An 18,605-nucleotide genomic window follows, 5' to 3' on the forward strand; every position below is an offset into this window, starting at 1 on the left:
TTGGAGCTTTGTAATATTCATGTGCAGTTTTCTTTATATTTTTGCTTTGTTGTCAATTTTCTGCTAATTTCATACAGTTCTAAGTTCCCCAAAGAGGTACAGAAAATAACAATAACAGTCCCAAAACATTTTAAATAGCTTTTATTATGAAAAACAAACAGTTGTCTAATATATCTTATTCATTTTAGGCTACAATAGCTCAGAACATAAAGTTGTCAAGTCCATCTTCCATAAACTTCTTGTAGATGGCCATGAATTTAGCTACAAAAGCCTCCAGGTGGTAGATTGCTTTGCTGCCTAGCTGCAGTCTGTGCTCGTAGTACGCCGCCATCTGAGCCACCTCTGCCTTCAGGTGTCCATCACAGTTACTTAGCAACTCTGTCACCAGGCCCTGGAATACCAATGCAAAGAAACAGTGTTGATGCAGTGATTGTGCACCAAATCAAGCTGTAATTTAGCATAGATTTCGCAGTATAAAATATTTTTGATAACACTTTACAATAAAGGTTCATTAGTTAACTACATTAGTTAACATGAACTAATAATGAATAACTAAATTAATAAATAGCATTTATTAATCTTTGTTAATGTTAATTTCAGCATTTACTAATACGTTATTAAAATCTTGTTAACATTAGTTAATGCACTGTGAACTAACATGAAAACAATGAACAACTGTTTTCATTAACTAACGTTAACAAAGATTAGTAAATACAGTAACAAATGTATTGCTCATTGTTAGTTCATGTTAATGTTTTTAAATGCTGAAAATAAGCAGCTGTACCTTCATGATGACTTCTGGTGGGATGCAGTGAGTTAGAAGTTCATACAATCGTGCCCGAACCTCCAAAAGTCTGCAAAATTAAAACAGTTTAGTTTTTAGCCATTTGCAAACATCTCAATTATCCTGCTTAGAATAAAAAATAAAAAATTAAAACTTAGGTTTATGTAGCCCGGTAAGTTAATTATTAAGTTATCATGATGTAAAGAAATCAAATAGCTGAATTACCAAAGAAGTGAATGATTTTCTTTTCTTAACCCTAAAAAGGACTTTGACAAGTCATGCTCACAAAGATGAATGTTGATAGTTATTAAAGGTGCTAAAGAGGATCTTTTCGTCGACTGAGAAACCAAAGACTGTTACTGAGTTTTTGAAATGAGCGCATGCGTAAGAACACCCCCCCTCTTTCGAGGGAACGCCTCCCAAAACTCGTAAACACTCGTATTGGAACACGAGTGTTTACCACCGGCATTCGCTGTGTTGTGTTAGTGGATTCATTATGTCGGACTCACCGCAGGTAACTCATAATCTGCAGTTGTTACTCCTGTCTCCTGACAAAAACATTGTATGTGCGCCACCTGTGGAGTGTGGAAAGTTACTGGAGCGCACAGCCACGCTCGTCTCTCACAAGGAATGTCATGGCAGTGATTGACAAGCCAGAGGGCCAATCCGCGCACGTCTCTCACAAGGAATGTCACGGCAGTGATTGACAAGCCTAAACGATTGGCTGATGTTTTTAAGGCCTTACCTCGTGCACAGATGATATATATATATTATTCCTTTCAGTGCACCTAATAAAGTCTTTTATCAGTTAGTAAACACAGTTTCAAGTAATATTGCAAAAATGTATAAAACAAAACATCCTCTTTAGCACCTTTAACATACAGTCAAACCAAACCTTATTCAGACACCTTCAACATTTGACACATTATCAGTTTATTTGCTATAGTTAAAAAAAAATGGTAATAAAACATGACAAGAACTCAGAGTTGAACTGTGTCAGAAAAAAATTAAACTTTGATAATGTCAGATAACACTTAAAAGGTGTTATAGAGGATGGTTTTATACATTTTTGCAATATTACTTGAAACTGTCTTTACTAACTGATAAAAGACTATTTATTAGGTGCACTGAAAGGAATAATATTAATATACATCATCTGTGCACGAGGTAGGGCCTTAAAAACATCAGCCAATCGATGATCGCGTAAACGATTGGCCCTCTGGCTTGTCAATCACTGCCGTGACGTTCCTTGTGAGAGACGTGCGCGTTCCAGTAACTTTCCACAGGTGCCGCATGCAATGTTTTTGTCAGCAGACGGGAGTAACAACTGCAGATTATGAGTTACCTGCGGTGAGTCCGACATAATGAATCCACTAACACAACGCAGTGAATGCCGGTGGTAAACACTCGTGTTCCAATACTCGTGCACGAGTTTTGGGAGGCGTTCCCTCGAAATGAGCTGTGAAGGAGGGGGGCTGTTCTTACGCATGCGCTCATTTCAGAAACTCACTAACAGTCTTTGGTTTCTCAGTCGTCGAAAACATCCTCTATAACACCTTTAAGAAGTGTCTGAAGTGTCTGAATTTTTGGTCCCAAATCTTTATCAATTTTACTAGTAGTCCACTGTATGAAGAATTTTTGGGTATAATGTGTCACAGTTTATTTTGCTATCCTCACATAAATTAACTATAGTGTCCTGCACCCACTAGTAAAAAAATATATATAAAAAAATTATATCTAGTGTCTGAATTTTTGGTTTGACTTTATATTGCTTTTTAGGTCCTGTGTTTTCATCAGCACTGGCAGAAAATTTTGCTTGTATTTATGCATGTTGTGACCTTTGAGGGCTTTGCTGGCTGACTATAGCATTAGCGGTCTCTCTGAGGTACACCTCCCAGTCTGTCTCAGGGATGTCCTGGTCTGGAGAGAATGGATACCTGCAGGAAAGTAAATTCGGGAACAGATAAAATACAATGCATGCACTTCAGGTGAATTACAATTCTTCACGTTTTATTTATCACTGGTAAATATCACAGTATCTTTATTCTGGTTAAAGCGAAGACTCTCACTGTTGAACTCTGCAGGCTTCACACATCAGCAGGGCTTTACGGAGGTTACGGCCAGATTTCTCAGCGATCTGTCTGGCCAGTTCAGGAGGAAGCAGCAGCCCCTCCTTCCTGCAAACGCCTGACAGAACACTGCACACCTGAGAAGATAAAGAAGGTTGGGTTGTTTTCAGATGTAAGGCAAAACCCATTTAATTTAAAATATATGATCAAAAATACAGTAAAAACAGTAATATTACTTCACAATATGACAAATGTTTTAAAGTTAATTTATTCCTATGATGGCAAAACAGAATTTTCAGCATTATTACTCCAGTCTTCAGTGTCACATGATCCTTCAGAAAACATTCTAATGTGCTGATTTGGTGCTCAAGTAACATAAAAGAGCTGAGCTGCTTAATATTTTTGTGGAAACCTTGATACATTTTTCCAGGATTCTTAGATCAATATAAACAGCATTTATATAGAATAACATTGTAAACATCTTTACTGTCACTTTTGATCAACTTAATGCATCCTTGCTGAATAAAAGTATTAATTTCCTTTCAAAAAAAAAAAAAAAAATCTTTCTGCAATCTCACCTCTTCCACACTTGGCAGGGGGACTCTCACAGCCAGACACCTGCTCCTGATGGGGCCAATCACTTTTGAGGTGGAGTTACAGCAAAGGATCAGTCGACAAGTGGACATGTACTTCTCCATCGTGCGCCGCAAGGCATGCTGGGCATCTTTAGTGAGACGGTCCACCTCCGTCAGCAGCACCACTGTGAATAGATTTATCATTGCCATGATTGTTGTAAATGTGCGGGATCATTAATAAAAGGTTATCATATCCAAACTCAGCTTTTAGCCGTTCAGCTGATTCAGATTAATGATCTAACCCAAAAAGAACAAAGCCGAACCTTTGAACTCCCTCTGAGCACTGGACTGAATCTGCTGAGACTGGGCGACAGTTTTTATCAGCTCCTGAATGACCACACGGTCACTGTTCCCAGCATCACTGAGGAAAACAGATCAGACATGAGGATCTGCTAGTGAAGACTCCAAACATACAAAGTGGATTTTTTTTTTTTTTTTTTTTACCTTGGATTCACCTCTAGATGATAGTTGCTGGCAATAGTGTTGATTTCAAGCTTCTTTTTAGATGGAGTCTACAAGAGAAAAACATGAACAGTTAATACTGTAGTAAACTATATAATTAGTAGGTTTTCAAAGCATCTTTTGTTTTTTAATACCGTGATGGACTGGTGTTCAATCCTGAGTTTCTCGACACCGGGTCCATACAACTCTCTGAGCAGACACATGATCCGTGTTTTCTTACCAGCACCAGACGGTCCATAAACCAACAAGTGTGGAAAATCCCCACACTGGACCTGTATAATGAAACCGTGAGGGACCATTATATTATCTAATTAATTATTTTAGACAACATTATTAATATGTGAAGCGCACTTCAGTTCATATCACCGCTATTGTAAACTATTGTTACTGCAATTATATAGAAGCAAATTAACGTTAAATGATTTATTCAGCTAGAGAGCGCAATGATGCACATGTTGGTAAAATATAATTCACGTTTAGTTGTTTGACGTGATTTGAGTCTGTCATAAACACCAGTTCGCTTTCTATATAGTTTATGCTATTTTACCAGATTTTTCAGATGGTTTGCTTGCTCCTTGTGGTAATCGAGTTTGGCCAAGGACGTTGGTCTGTATTTATCCACCCATAAACTCATTTTTCAATCTGAATGATGAGAATATCGTTGAGAAAATGAGATGTTATTGTGAGCCTCCTGGCTGCTCCCGCGAAGCATAAACCCGCGCAGCGCGCTGTCAGAACGGCAACTACAGGGAGCAAAGAAGGACAAGTGATTTCGCGTTTCGTAAACCTCAATACATTGCTGCGCTCTTTTTACAGTGTAGAACAAACGAATTCACGACATAAATCCTTCAAGAATTATGTGACACATTGGATTGGTATGGATATACTTTAAAATGTTGACAATATCTCATGAGCTTTATAATGATGCCCGTAATGATATGGTCAGAGGTGGGTAGTGCAGGGGTCCTGCCATATTTTTATTCCACCCACTGAAGCATTAATGAGATAAATAAGTGATTAATTGAGTGATGATTGACCATTATTGAAGACACCTGATGATAACAAGTAGAATCCCCAAAGGAGAAAATCACAATTTTTAAGTTACCATCATCGAGGTCAGGGTTTGTTTTAGTTGAGCTCTTGACCATTGACTTTTTAATATTAGATTTTGTTTGGACAGTTATAACTGCATTAAAACCAACCATACAAGCAAAGTTAAAAGATGATCAGATAGTGTTGAAATCCTCTGACGTGATTCACCACTGTCTGAATCCTTCACTTCATTTTGTTCACTCCTTGCTTCTAATGCACTCAACTGCCATGCACTATACACTCTCAGAAAATAAAGTACATAATTGTACCTTTAGGGGTACAATGGCTTGTCACTGGGGCTGTACCCTCAAGGGTACAAATTTGTACCTTAAGAGACCAGTTTTGTACCTTTGATGACAATTTTGTACCTTTATTTAACAGTGCAAAAATTGACCCTTCAAAAAGGGTACAAAATTGGCTTTGACAGGGTACAATTGTTGACTATAATGACATATATATTTTACACACACCCACACACGCTGAATTAAAATCAGAATTTATTAAATCCTTTTCATTTTCACATTTTACAACATTTCATTTTAAACATTTTTAAACATTCCATAGGAGTCCATCTTGCCGGGTGTTAAAAATTAATGAGATTATTGATTGATGATTGAGTGGTGATTGACAATTAGTGGTGACACCTGATGTTAATAAGCAGAATCGCTGAAGAAACAACAAGAGAAAAAGAGAGACACAACAACTACAACTGACTTCCAGCCATTAAACATTATTACACTTTAATATTAACCAGTTTGATTTTATTTCTGTCATACATCAACAAAAGTTCTTGAGAATTAACAGATGTTTAGATGTTAATGTTTTAATGAAAGTTTAATTTGAAGTCACCATGATGGTGAAAAGCATTTCCTTTAGTTGGGCTCTTGACTCTATTTATTAACATTAATTTATTTCTGGCTGCTCCAACTTTGTGTTTGTAGAGCACATTTGTTATGACTAGAAACTATGATCTGAGCTGTGTTTCCCAAAAGTGTTGTGAGCCAAAGTTGATCAATTTAAGTTTATAATGCTTTGGGTAGCACAGTCATAATGGTTGTGTTTTCTCATTGTGAATTGGCCAGATTCATTGGTGACACCCAGCATTAACTGGTGATATAGATGTTATATTATTTCTTTATAGTAAATCTCTGTTTCCGCTTGAGATCCAGCAGAGTTTTTATAATCTGAAGGTTTTTTTTTTTTTTTTTTTTTTTTGGAAACACACACAGACATCAAGAATCAGCTTATGACCCTCAACAATGGTGACAATCAAACAAAGTGCTTCATGTTGCAGTGAGCCACCAATCAAAACTCATCTATGGCTCCCATCATGCATTGCTGCATGAATAAATTATGCAGCTGAATTGTCCTGTAATTTTCGTAGATTGTTCATGTTTGCTTTTATTTTTCTGTTGTTTTGTTGTAGCTTGTTTTGTGATGTTCAGAGTTGATCTGTTTGTCAGTATTTTGTATTTATTTATCGTCACCGTTCTTGAGAATCATATGCTGATTCTTGATGTCTGTGTGTGTTTAAACACTGAAGCTTCAGTGCATAATGTATTATTCTTAAAAAAAAGAAAAAGTCATACAGCTGTTGGATCTTAAGCTGTAAAATCAGAGGACTCCAATCATTAATACTAAAGCTACACATCAAGCACACAGTCAGAGTTTCAGACTCTAAATGACATCAGGCCATTGCATGATGATAAAATCATCATCAAATTATATTGTGACCAGATCATATTTTCTCTAGCCATAACAAATGTACTTTACAAACACAAAATTGGAGCAGCCAGAGAAAAATTATTAATAAAAGGTAAAGAATCAAGAGCCCAACTAAAGCAAACGCTGACCTCTGAAATGAAACATTCTATAAAACATTAATTAACACCTTTTTTCTCTCTTTCCTTCAATGATTCTGCTTATTAACAAAAGGTGTCACCACTAATTGTCAATCATCACTCAATCATCAATCAATTATCTCATTAACTTTAACACCGCTTCAGTGTTACTTTTTAACACCCGGCAAGATGGACAGCCTCTGCTAAGCCTTTTTCTTTTTCTTTTTTGATATATCATTAAAATCTTTAAACAACAACTTTATATATCATTAAAATCTTTAATGGTATATCTCATTTATATATCATTTATATAATTTATATATCAATAAAATCTTTAAACAACAACTTTAAAAAAAAAAAAAAAAAAAAAAAATGGCTTAGCAGAGGCTGTCTCTTGATATTGTACCTTAACCTTTAAAAGAAACGGTACATATATGTACCTTTTAATGCTTGGGAACATATATGTACCTTTTTGACCCTCAAAAAGGTACAAACATGTACCTTGAGGTCCAATAATAAGCCCTATGGAGTACACTGTCAGAAATAGGGGTACAGTAGGAGTCCATTTCTGTCCCCCAAGGTACAATCTACACTAACATACCCCATAGGGCTTATTATTGGACCTCAAGGTACATGTATGTACCTTTTTCCTGCTTTGTTTAATTGTTTGTTTTTTAATGACTCCTTGTAATTCATCTGTCGACCAATGGTCAGGTTTTGAAGGCAGACTGTTTAATTATTATTCAACTAACTTTTTTTTTTTTCATTTGTAATGTTGATGTATTGTTATATTAAGTATACTGCTGCAATTGAAACCATTACTAGTTTTAAAACTGTTTTTGGCTTTTTATCAAATAAAAAAACTAATAATAAACATTCTTTTGCAGTTAAGACTGGTTATTTGTATTAAAAAGCTAAAGAAAATACAGAAGATTTTATGTAAAATTACGGTTATGAATTGTATTTTATTAACAGAAAATTACTGTATTTTTAAGAGACATTTATTTTACGGAATATTTCAACGATTGTACCGTCAAAGCCAATTTTGTACCCTTTTTGAAGGGTCCATTTTTGTACTGTTAAATAAAGGTACAAAACTGGTCTCTTAAGGTACAAATCTCAAGGGTACAAATTTAAAGACGTTTCAAGAACGTTGTTATGAGTAACATTTTTGCTCAACATTACAAAAACATCAGTCAAGTACAAATAACATGATAAAGACGTTTCAAGAACGTTGTTATGAGTAACGTTTTTGCAACGTTTTGCATTATGAGAACATCAGTCAAGTACAAATAACATGGTAAGAACGTTCCAACAATGTTGTTCTAAGAATGTTTCCTCTCAACATTATCTAACTATTAACTATGAAAATATTATAACAATGTTCCTGAAACATTATTTTAGAAATGTTTTTCTAACATTTACAAAACTGTTATATAACGTTAGTGAAAGTTATGGAAACGTTCCTGTTAGCTGGAATACCCCTGTTGGCGTTGGTCGGAGTCTGTTTTCACCCAACTGAACTTGTTTAATCAGTGTTTGTCGGGTCGTGGAATGTCTGCGCAGTGTGAACAGTTTTCAACAAACGGGGGCACCGCGACTGGACCATAAAGGGCGCTTTCACTGTAGCGATCAAAGGAGCAGGGGCCCATGCTGGGTTCAAGAGGGTGTGCGAGTAGAACCCAGAGGGTTTATACTTACAACAGAAAAAATGATAATCTCTGAATGTCTTTTTGTAAAATGTGTTGTGAAAATGAAATGTGAATATATCTCCATGAGATTTTGTTCAAATACCAAATATTTTGACAATCAAATACACATATACACTTTTAGTAATGTGAGGATTAGTGTTTTATTATTATAATTAGAGGTCAAGCACCGAAGGGACTAAATTGTTAGTTTTCTTAATATTATTCTTCCGCTCTTGAGTCTATGGCAGCCCATAGAACAATGGTAATTTTTTTTTTTTTTTAAAAAAAGGCCACAGATAGAGGACAGTCTGAAATGTTACCATAGCAAATTTGGAGTCTCTACCTCAAACCCTCTAGCGCCACCAACAGTTCAAAGATTCACTCATGTTTATGCTTTTGACGCGTTAATTCCTAGAAACAAAATTATTTTTTCCTCTGATTCCATGGCTCATGCTGATTTGAATGCTATGATGTCATTTCCATCATTAAAAATTTTCTACCATTTTGAATTTTCCAAAAAAACTACTTTTTCTAACTTCTAGAGCGTTTGTCCAATTTGCACAAAATTTGCTATGTAGCATCTACTCCCACTCCAGGCAAAAAGTTATTAAAATATATGATCGGCCAATCCGTTCTTGTATAGCACATAACACCCTAGTGATTAAGAGATATAATGAAAATGATGAAAATGCTTATAGCATATGAAAAATTCAGCATATTGTCATTTAACACATTGTTAGATTTGTTGGCTTATGCAGGGTTCTAAAATACCAAATTTGCCATTTCCTACCATACAAAACCTACTCCTCCTACAAAAAAATAAATACAAATCCTGAAAAAAAATTATCACAGGTTCCAAAAAATATTAAACAGCACAAGTGTTTCCAGCACTGGTAATAAATCAGCATATTAGAATGATTTCTGAAGGATCATGTGACACTGGAGTAATGGCTGATTAAAATTCAGCTTTTCTGAAAATTCTAAAGTATTTTAAAGTATATTAAAAAAGAAAAACTTTATTTTAAATTGTAATAATATTTCACAATATTACTTTTTTTCTGTATTTTTAGTCAAATAAATCTAGGCTTGATGAGCATATGAGAGTTCTTTCAAAATCATTAAAAGTAGTAATGAAAGAAAATATATATAGGGCTTCCATGTAAGTTGTAAGAACTATTTGTGATATAAAAATAATGTAGGGATTTTGTGCCCCAGGGTTACACCCCTTATTTTCTGGGGTTTATTTTAACCCTTTTATCAGTACAGTTTATGGCGACTGTACGGGGGCTTTGGGCAGTATGTGATGTGTGGACTATTTTACACCAGGGTGACACCCTTTATACAGTACAGCTTATTGCGACTGTACCGGGGCATTAGGACCCACTCAGCCTACAGGTTGATCAGACCTGCTGGCCTTTCTAACACCTCTTCCTGCAGCTACCCAGATAGAGACTGGGCTCAACCCTGCTTAGCTTCAGTGGGTGTGCAGAAAGCTTCAGGTTGACCGCTGCAAGGCTGCTCAAACAGCTTTTCCAACTCTATTATAACCGCTTACGTTGAATACAAATCTCAACAATGGTGACATGCTTGATGCTGTGATGTATTCTATAACAGACTATTATTAAGTTGAAATTAACTGCATTACATCTACATAAAAAAAAAAAAAAAATTAAAAAAAAAAAAAAAAACACTGTAAGATGAGATGACTAGATGACAACCTCTTCATCATCATCTTGTCAACATTACTTTTTCCCTTGCTATTTGTGCCACAGTTAACACAATTTCAGCAGCAAGAGAAAAACTAACACTAAAGGTATGTTTACACGACAACTATGTACTAAAAACTGTTTTTTCTTTGTACAGATGACAACATTATCAAAAATCCCCATTCACATGGATCCATGCAAACGACTAAAATTCTGTATTACGCATGCCAGAGAAGTAGTTGGCGATGTCACTTTGTAAAGAAAGACTATATGCGCATGCGCATATACACATTCTTTTACAGAGCACTCGCCTCGCGCATGCCTATCCACGCACATGAAGATTTTATGAGCCCAGTTTGGGGGAGGTCTCCCACCCAGATATAGACCGGGCTCAAACCTGCTTAGCTTCAGTGGGTATGCAGGGCTTCATAGACCTCGTATGTCGCAAAAATATAAGGGAATATGTACTGCAAAATATAATGTGATATATTACATTATGAATATTGCATACCTCGAATGGCTAGATTCGAGGCTTATCGCAAACGATTTTTTGTCCAAAAAAAATCCTCTATTGTGTGATGTCACTACTATGCTCCCAAAAGAGACTGAACGTCCCAGATCTCAAAATGAGCGGGCTGCCGCTGACGTGATAACCACGATAGCCAATGAGAGCAAGCGTCACCTACCGGATGTTGCGTGCTTGGCAGCCACAAACATTCCACGAAAGTGTAGTATTGAGAAAGAAAACCACCCATGTTATTTTATTTTTCATTGTAAAGCACAACGTGTTACAGAAGCGTGCTGACAACAACGTTTGTCCTCCATTTGTTTTTCTTCTAAGTCACGTTTGATCTCGCGATCAACAGGTGTGTGGTGTGGCGGTCCGGTTGAATCATCTAGTGTTCGTTCAGAGGATTATAATGCTAAAAAAAAAAATCGGCTGAAACTGTCATGTCTGTGGTCTCCCACAGTTTTAAAATGTGTTAAGATTTGAAAATAGTCTAGTCAGTGTGTCCCAGGCCTTTAGTTGTACTTTGGCAGCTGTGACTGTGTTTGTTGTGGAAAGAGAAGCTGATGGTGTTGTCTACAAGTTGAAGACTTAAGTAAAGTTGGCCGCATATTCACAGATTCAATAACTTCTGAGCTAAACGCTGTTACTACACAATAACGCCTCTTTTCTATCGTAGTAATGTAGAGAGGCAGCTACAAACCAATTTTCCTCAAAATCAGCTTTCCTCCTCGGTGGACAAAATACATAAGTCTCTATGTGCGGACGGCTGAGAGACAGATTCCAAGGGACCATCTGCAAAGTGCAAAACCCGAAAAGCGAATACTACAAAAACAGTCAATAACTTCACTGTAATACACTGTACCGTCACCAAATTCAGCTCTCACATCACTGATGCCCTGATAGTAAAACTACAACACTTATTTTTTTTTTTTTTTTTTTATATGAAAATAATTCCATAACTTGACTATTATGGAAATTAAATTCAATAACTTCACTGTAATACACTGTACTGTCACCAAATGAAGTTCACACATTTCTGATTTATATACAAGTAATTTATTCTCGTGTTGGCAAAGCTGAATTTTCAGCATCATTACACCAGTCTTCAGTGTCACATGATCCTTCAGAAATCATTCTAATATGATGATTAGTTCCTCAAGAAATATTTGTTATTATTATCATCATCAATGTTGAAAACAGTTGTGTACTTTTTTTTCTTTCAGGATTCCTTGATGAATAGAAAGTTCAAAAGAACAGAATTTATCTAAAATACAAAGCTTTTGTAACATTTTACACTACCATTCAAAAGTTTGGGGTCAGTAAGAATTTTTATTTTTTTGAAAAGAAATTAATACTTTTATTCAGCAAGGATGCATTAAATCAATCAAAAGTGACAGTAAAGACATTCATATGTTACAAAAGGTTAGATTTCAAATAAACACTGTTCTTTTGAACTTTCTATTCATCAAAGAATCCTGAAAAAAATATATATATATTGTACACAAATATTTTGTACAATTGTAAACAATAAATGTTTTTTGAGCAGCAAATTGACATATTAGAATAATTTCTGAAGGATGTGACACTGAAGACTGGACTAACGATGCAGAAAATTCAGCTTTGCCAACACAAGAATAAATTACATTTTAAAATATTTTCCAAATAGAAAAGTCATTTTAAATTGTAATAATATTTCACAATATTACAGTTTTTACTGTATTTTTAATTAAGTAAATGCACCCTTGGTGAGCGGACAAAACTTCTTTTAAAAACATTAAAAATCTTACCGATCCCAAACTTTTGAGTCTTCGCCTATGCATGGTCGAGGCACTCATAATAGCAGAAATAACAGAAAGGTGGACCAGTTTTGCACAACACGACTAAAATTAAAAAAAGCAAATATAAATCAACAACACTGTGGAATCAAGCCACAACACAACAGAAATGCTTCCACTTTTTTTTCTCGGCTATTATAAAACTGTTCAAGATTTTAAATTAGTCCATTGTCACCAGTATAAACCATGCATGTTTAGCTGTAAAGTACCCTCTGAGTCGACCACGAAGTGGTCTGATTGTGCACAGTATTATACTGGCCCATTGGAACTTCAAGCTGGTTTATGAATATGTTGGTACCCCAGGTGAAAAAAAGTAAATTTCTATAATGTACTTAAAGTTTTTTTGCACACTAATTTTGTACTTTATATACTAAAAAAATATTCTTTAGTACTTCTTAAGATAATCTTAAAAACATCTCAGTTTTGTGTGCTCAACTGTGCTATTTTGAGACACCATGAAATATGAACTAAAATGTGCTTTTAATATACTATCTCTGCATTTAAAAAATGTATTTAGATACCATTTAAAATACATCTGAACCCATAGCATGCTACAAGTGGTAACTAAATACATTTTTTAAAGCACACACTAATATCAGCTCAAAAACTGTGGTGAGAGCTTACATGGAATGAGTTTTCATGACCTTGTGATTTATTTACATTGTTATTTATTTCGTGTTGTGTACATTTTGGACTTTTATTTAGAACATAAAAAGATTCTACTTACAAAGTCAATGGAATGCCAAAACTCTCCGTGACTTTACGTGGTCTTCTCCTTTGTGGCTGAGTTGCTGCTGCTCCTAAACACTTCCACTTTCCAATAATTTCACTTACAGTTGACCTTAAAATATCTAGCAGGGATGAAATTTCAGGAATGAATAACTGACTTATTGCAAAGGTGACATCCTATCACAGGACCATATTTGAATTCAATGAGCACTTCAGAACAACCCTTTTTTCACAAATGTTTGTAAATGCAGACTGCATGGCTAGGTGCTTGATTCCATACACCTGTGGCAATGGGTCTGATTACCTGAAGTCAATTATCAATTAATTAACACTTTTGTCCAAAGTGTAAATGATTTATTCATCTGCATCATTAGCCTACATCAATTTTTTAAAATTCATGTGCCCTCGTAATCTTTAATCAAAATAAATTCCCCTTCCTTTTGCAGCAACATCTCTTCTCTTCGGATTTGTTTACTGATGCGAGGGCAGGACAACCTGTTGCTCAAATGATCTCACAGCAATAGCAAACCACAACCTAACAACAATCCAATCAATTCCTGATGCACAAAATCAAGTGCCGCCCTACATTTTTTTTTCTTAAGAAGTCATTTGAGGCCACGTACAGTTCACCTTTTAGTGTCAGTTCACCTTTTAGTGCTTAATCTCGTTCTGTGCACACAGTTCAGAAAAATACTGGAGTGAAATCCTACAACCGAATTAACTCCCGAAAAATGCAGGTAGTGACAACCACATTTACAGAAATTCAATGCAGTGTGTACGTTTTTTAACCTTCATCGGAGATGTGTCTCTCTTCTGTATGCGCGGTGAATCGCAGGGAAAGCGCGAGCCTTTTCTCATTCGAGTTGCCAGATCTTGCTAGAAAAATCAGCGAACAAGAATAAGCCCATAATAAACCTAAATAAATCCAAATGCTTTATGCTTAAAATAAGACCAAAATACCGCGAATCGTTTCTGCCCACTTTAATGACTCAACAAACCCGTTTGCTTTATGAGACGAGCTTAAACAAGCCCAAAAACGCTTATGAGTGACCATGGCAACACAGATAGAGCGCGCTCTGTGTGAAACAGGCTGTACAAGCATAAACAAAACACCCGTTCCAGTCGACTGTGTTAGTGTGTTTAAAGGCATTTTTACACAGCCGATTTATGGCTGCTCTGAAGCGGGTCTGTATCTGCTCAGAATTCAGTGTAAAGAGGCAATGCCGTGTTAAAGAAGACCTAAAATACGCCGGGTCTGACCCACCTCAGCCCCTGGTATCAAAGGCGAGTCTGATACTGTTCTGGTTCAGTGTAAATGAACGCGAAATATAGCCGCTCTAAACTACGTCATTGTCATGACAACCAAAAGCATTCCAGTCAGTTTAGGCAGCGCGAGATTCAAGAAGCAGGAGATGAAACATATAACTTAGGGCAAATAATAAAAATAATGTCTTCCAACAAGGGCATTGAAGTAAAAGAGTCCTGTACTCACATTGTGAAGCAAACCACCAAAATAACAGCAGAGAATCGTCGTGTGTCATAAATTGGCTTTCGCCGTTTGTAATCTTCCTATGAAGAGACTGTCAGATCAACGCGCTGCTACATTTCTCTCAGATAAGATAAATGCTTAACACAATCGGCGTCACTTTGATTGTGTACTGTTATATTATCTTCCAAAAATCATCTCCTTGAGGACGATATTTCACCCACACACGACGGTCTGGTGATCTGCTGCTGCCTGATACACGCAAATGCTAGCATCATTTGTTGTTTCTGTCTCTTTGAAAAAAAATTGTTCGACCTCTTTTAATCCCGTTGTGAACTACCCGGTGTAATAATGAATAATTTTTTGTTGCATGTTCCAACTGTAACAATTTTTATTATGACAAACATCAAAGCGTGAGATATAGCACGCAGTTTAGCCTACTACTTTAAATTTTCGTTTTTTTTTATTTTTATTTCGAGTTATATTTCATTGTTTATTATTTAATTATTTTTAAATTAATTTTGTTAAAACTGTTAGTTTTGAAATACTTATGTTCAAAGCATTGTTTCCCGCGATTTTAATTCCTGTGTAAATGCATTTATGCCGCCTCAGAGGAGCATTAAACAGTCTGTAAATGCACATTTTTGTGATTTTATGCCGCTTCAGAGTTGGTTTCTGTGCCGCTTTTTCTGTGTAAAGATGCCTTAATTTGCTGAAAATAACGAGTGTTTTGTCACTGTAATATTACTTTGGTCACGATAACAGATACCAAACACGAGAGACGCCAGAACGTCACTATGGTTTCCAAGCTGTCAATCATCGCATTTTCGAGAGTGAGTCGTGTTCCGTACACACATGTACTGATAATTTAGGGGATTCACTCCTGCATTTAAATGCGGTTGTCACTGAAACTTACAGTGTGTACAGGGCCTTATAGACATAAATATCATAATTTCTGGGAAGGTGTGCAAAGGATTTGGTTCTTATTCTGTTCTTTGCAGCATCTTGTTTACTGAGACAATGTACACTGTAAAAAAATAAACCTAAAAAAAAGGGGGGGAAATGCCTGGCATTAAAGGCCACGTACACACTGTATGTTTCAGGAGTGACAACCGCATTTAAATGCGGGAGTGAATCCCCTAAATTATCATTACATGTGTGTACGGAACACGACTCACTCTCGAAAATGCGATGATTGACAGCTTGGAAACCATAGTGACGTTCTGGCGTCTCTCGTGTTTGGTATCTGTTATCGTGACCAAAGTAATATTAAAGTGACAAAACACTCGTTATTTTCAGCAAATTAAACACACTAACACAGTCGACGGAGGCGTCGTGTTTTGTTTATGCTTTTATAGGCTAACTTTAACACAGTGCGCGGCTTTCATTCTGTGTTCATTCTTTTCATTTCATTCGTGACCAAAGTAATATTAAAGTGACAAAACACTCGTTATTTTCAGCAATTTAAACACACTAACACTGTCGACGGAGGCGTCGTGTTTTATGCTTGGACAGCCTGTTTCACACAGCGCGCGCTCTTTCTGTGTTGCCATGGTCACTCACTATAAGCGTTTTTGGGCTTGTTGTTTAAGCTCGTCTCATAAAGCAAACGGGTTTATGGAGTTATTAAAGTGAGCAAACATGAATCGCGATTTTCAGCATAAAGCATTTGGATAGGCTTGTGCTTTCCCTGTGATTCGCCGCGCATACACGAGAGACACGCGTTACCGGTGCACGTAAACGTCATTAACAACTAGTTGGTCAGTTTGGTTCCGTATACACTGCATAGAATTTCTGTAAATGCGGTTGTCACTACCTGTATTTTTCGGGAGTTAATACGGTTGTAGAATGCGGATGTCACTCTCGTATTTTACTGAACTGTGTGTGTACAGAACGCGATTAAGCACTAAAAGGTGAACTGACAACCGAATTTAGCTGTAGTGTGTAGCCTACGTGGCCAAAGATCATTAAAAAATGATCAATGGCAAAAGCAGCTACCAAAAAAAATTAAAGTAAAATATAAATATATTTATATTCCTTTAATATCTAATTTATATCTATCACACCTGATTCAACTCATGAGCTCATTTCTAGAGACTGGAAGTGTCAGATATAGGGAGACATACAAGTTCAGGGCTGCTGCTCCTCCAGGACAGGTTTGAGAACCTGTGAATAAACTAGCAGTAGCTTTAACTACGATTAGTAAACTTTTTCAATCTTTCTTTATTTGCAGGCTGAATATTTACTGAAGGATACTTACTGAAGAGTGAGCTTCAACACTTAACGTAACTTCAGTTGAGTTGAAATGCAAGTTGCGTGATGTCTCCTCAGATAACTGCACTCAGACTTGACTTTCTCTTTTCTTCATCCACTGTTGGTTATACACTTGTGTGTTTTTGGTTTTCTAGGTTTGTGCAAAGTTACACCACCATACCACTGAAAACGGCACGCGTCAAGATTTCAGAGACTTCAGGTGAGTTAAAATTTGTCAACACCAACTACCTCCTTCACTGTATATACACATGCCCGTAGGCAGGGGGGGTTCGGGTGGTTCGAACGAACCCCCCCTCACTGCCAAAGGTCCAGAATTTTTTTTTTTTTTTTTTTTTTTTTTAATGTGATTATTGTCATCATTGTTTTAATCAATTCTTGTGACAAATATTCTGGGTTGCTGTTTCAAATTAATATGATACATTATTGTAGCTGGACGTGTGTGTGTGCCGCGCGTGCAGTTCAGAGAGAGTTCTCGCAATACACTTTTTCAAAGCAACGGTGAAGAAGCATCGCCTCTGAATGATGTGGTAGGGGTTATATATATATATATATATTGTTTTAATTAAAAGGATTTCTATATTTTATCCACTCAATAGTCTACAATATAATAGCCATATAAACGTAGCGTAATTATAATAATAAAACATAGTGGGATATTCAGTGATATTGGCTGTGCAATATCGACTTTTGTGATTGGCCAATACCGGCAGACTGGAGCCAATGGAAATGCTTCGGTGCGCGTCTTATTCCTCTGAGAACTTCAAAGCAGACCGCTTGAGGTAAATTATCTGGAATAATTAGTATATTGATTTACGATGCCTATGTGAGAGTGTTAGCCTATGTCTGTACATGGGCGTCGGAACCATTGTATGGGTGGGACAAGACCCACCCACTTTTTAAGACCAATGATATTGGACTCACTCACTTTTACCGTCTCTAATTCAGCATTTGTCTAATCCCCCTCAGGTGATGCTACTCCACAAACCACTAACAGAGCATAAAAAATACCAAAAATAAAAATATTTTTTAAAACATCGCCAAGTCAAACGCTTAGTTTATATAGAACTGTCTCTTTTTACGACCACAACAAACAGGACACTTTTCAGACGCGCATTCCGACTTCGCCTCAGCGCCAGGCGCAAGTCAAACGAGCGCGGAAAAGGTTTCTTCAGTTGAGCAACAGTGAACTGTGGTCAGATGAGATGTTGTCAGGCTATGCCAGTAAAACTCCAATCAGCCGTTAGGCTATAGCCTACTGCGCTCGAAGCATGAACCCAAGAATTGCTCGAGCAAATGCGCCGGCGCGCGCTGCATATTACTTTATTATAGCTTAAATAAAGCGCTAAAGAAACTACGGGCATGCACCGTCGTAAAATGTAAATGAAGTCATGAAATTACCAAACATGCGATTAAAGCTGCCTCAAATTTGTGCATGCATGTATGTATTTGTTGACGTGGTTTTAAAGCTATTGTTATCCAATTTGTTGGCC

At 36.5% G+C, this 18,605-nt stretch overlaps 1 protein-coding gene across 4 annotated transcripts; it reads right to left on the bottom strand.

Moving 5' to 3' along the window:
- Window positions 1-124: 124 nt before the first annotated feature.
- Window positions 125-13,533, bottom strand: rfc3 (replication factor C (activator 1) 3). Of its 4 annotated transcripts, none has more exons than XM_048181631.1 (10): window positions 13,354-13,533; window positions 12,579-12,671; window positions 4,085-4,222; window positions 3,933-4,000; window positions 3,752-3,849; window positions 3,432-3,613; window positions 2,854-2,990; window positions 2,623-2,721; window positions 785-854; window positions 125-391 (listed from the first exon to the last, which is right to left on the bottom strand). In XM_048181631.1, exons 2-10 carry the CDS (start codon window positions 12,624-12,626, stop codon window positions 200-202), a joined length of 1,032 nt encoding a protein of 343 aa, XP_048037588.1. In that variant the 5' UTR covers window positions 12,627-12,671; window positions 13,354-13,533; the 3' UTR covers window positions 125-199. The 4 variants fall into 4 exon arrangements, with proteins under 4 accessions (XP_048037588.1, XP_048037587.1, XP_048037589.1 ...); XM_048181630.1 differs by lacking the exons at window positions 12,579-12,671; window positions 13,354-13,533 and adding exons at window positions 4,498-4,693; window positions 4,838-4,910; XM_048181632.1 differs by lacking the exon at window positions 12,579-12,671 and having other exon boundaries at window positions 13,354-13,530.
- Between the last annotated feature and the right edge of the window lie 5,072 nt (window positions 13,534-18,605).

The sequence above is a fragment of the Megalobrama amblycephala genome, linkage group LG2 (genome assembly GCF_018812025.1).
Source record: "Megalobrama amblycephala isolate DHTTF-2021 linkage group LG2, ASM1881202v1, whole genome shotgun sequence".
Taxonomy (NCBI): Eukaryota; Metazoa; Chordata; class Actinopteri; order Cypriniformes; family Xenocyprididae; genus Megalobrama; species Megalobrama amblycephala.

Excerpts from the sequence above, each read along its gene's own strand:
- rfc3 (XM_048181630.1), bottom strand. The coding sequence starts at position 4,584 with ATGAGTTTATGGGTGGATAAATACAGACCAACGTCCTTGGCCAAACTC. Across the intron at positions 4,223-4,497 it reads CAAACCATCTGAAAAATCTG|GTCCAGTGTGGGGATTTTCC; the intron begins GTAAAATAGCAT and ends TTCATTATACAG. Across the intron at positions 392-784 it reads CACCAGAAGTCATCATGAAG|GGCCTGGTGACAGAGTTGCT; the intron begins GTACAGCTGCTT and ends TTGGTATTCCAG.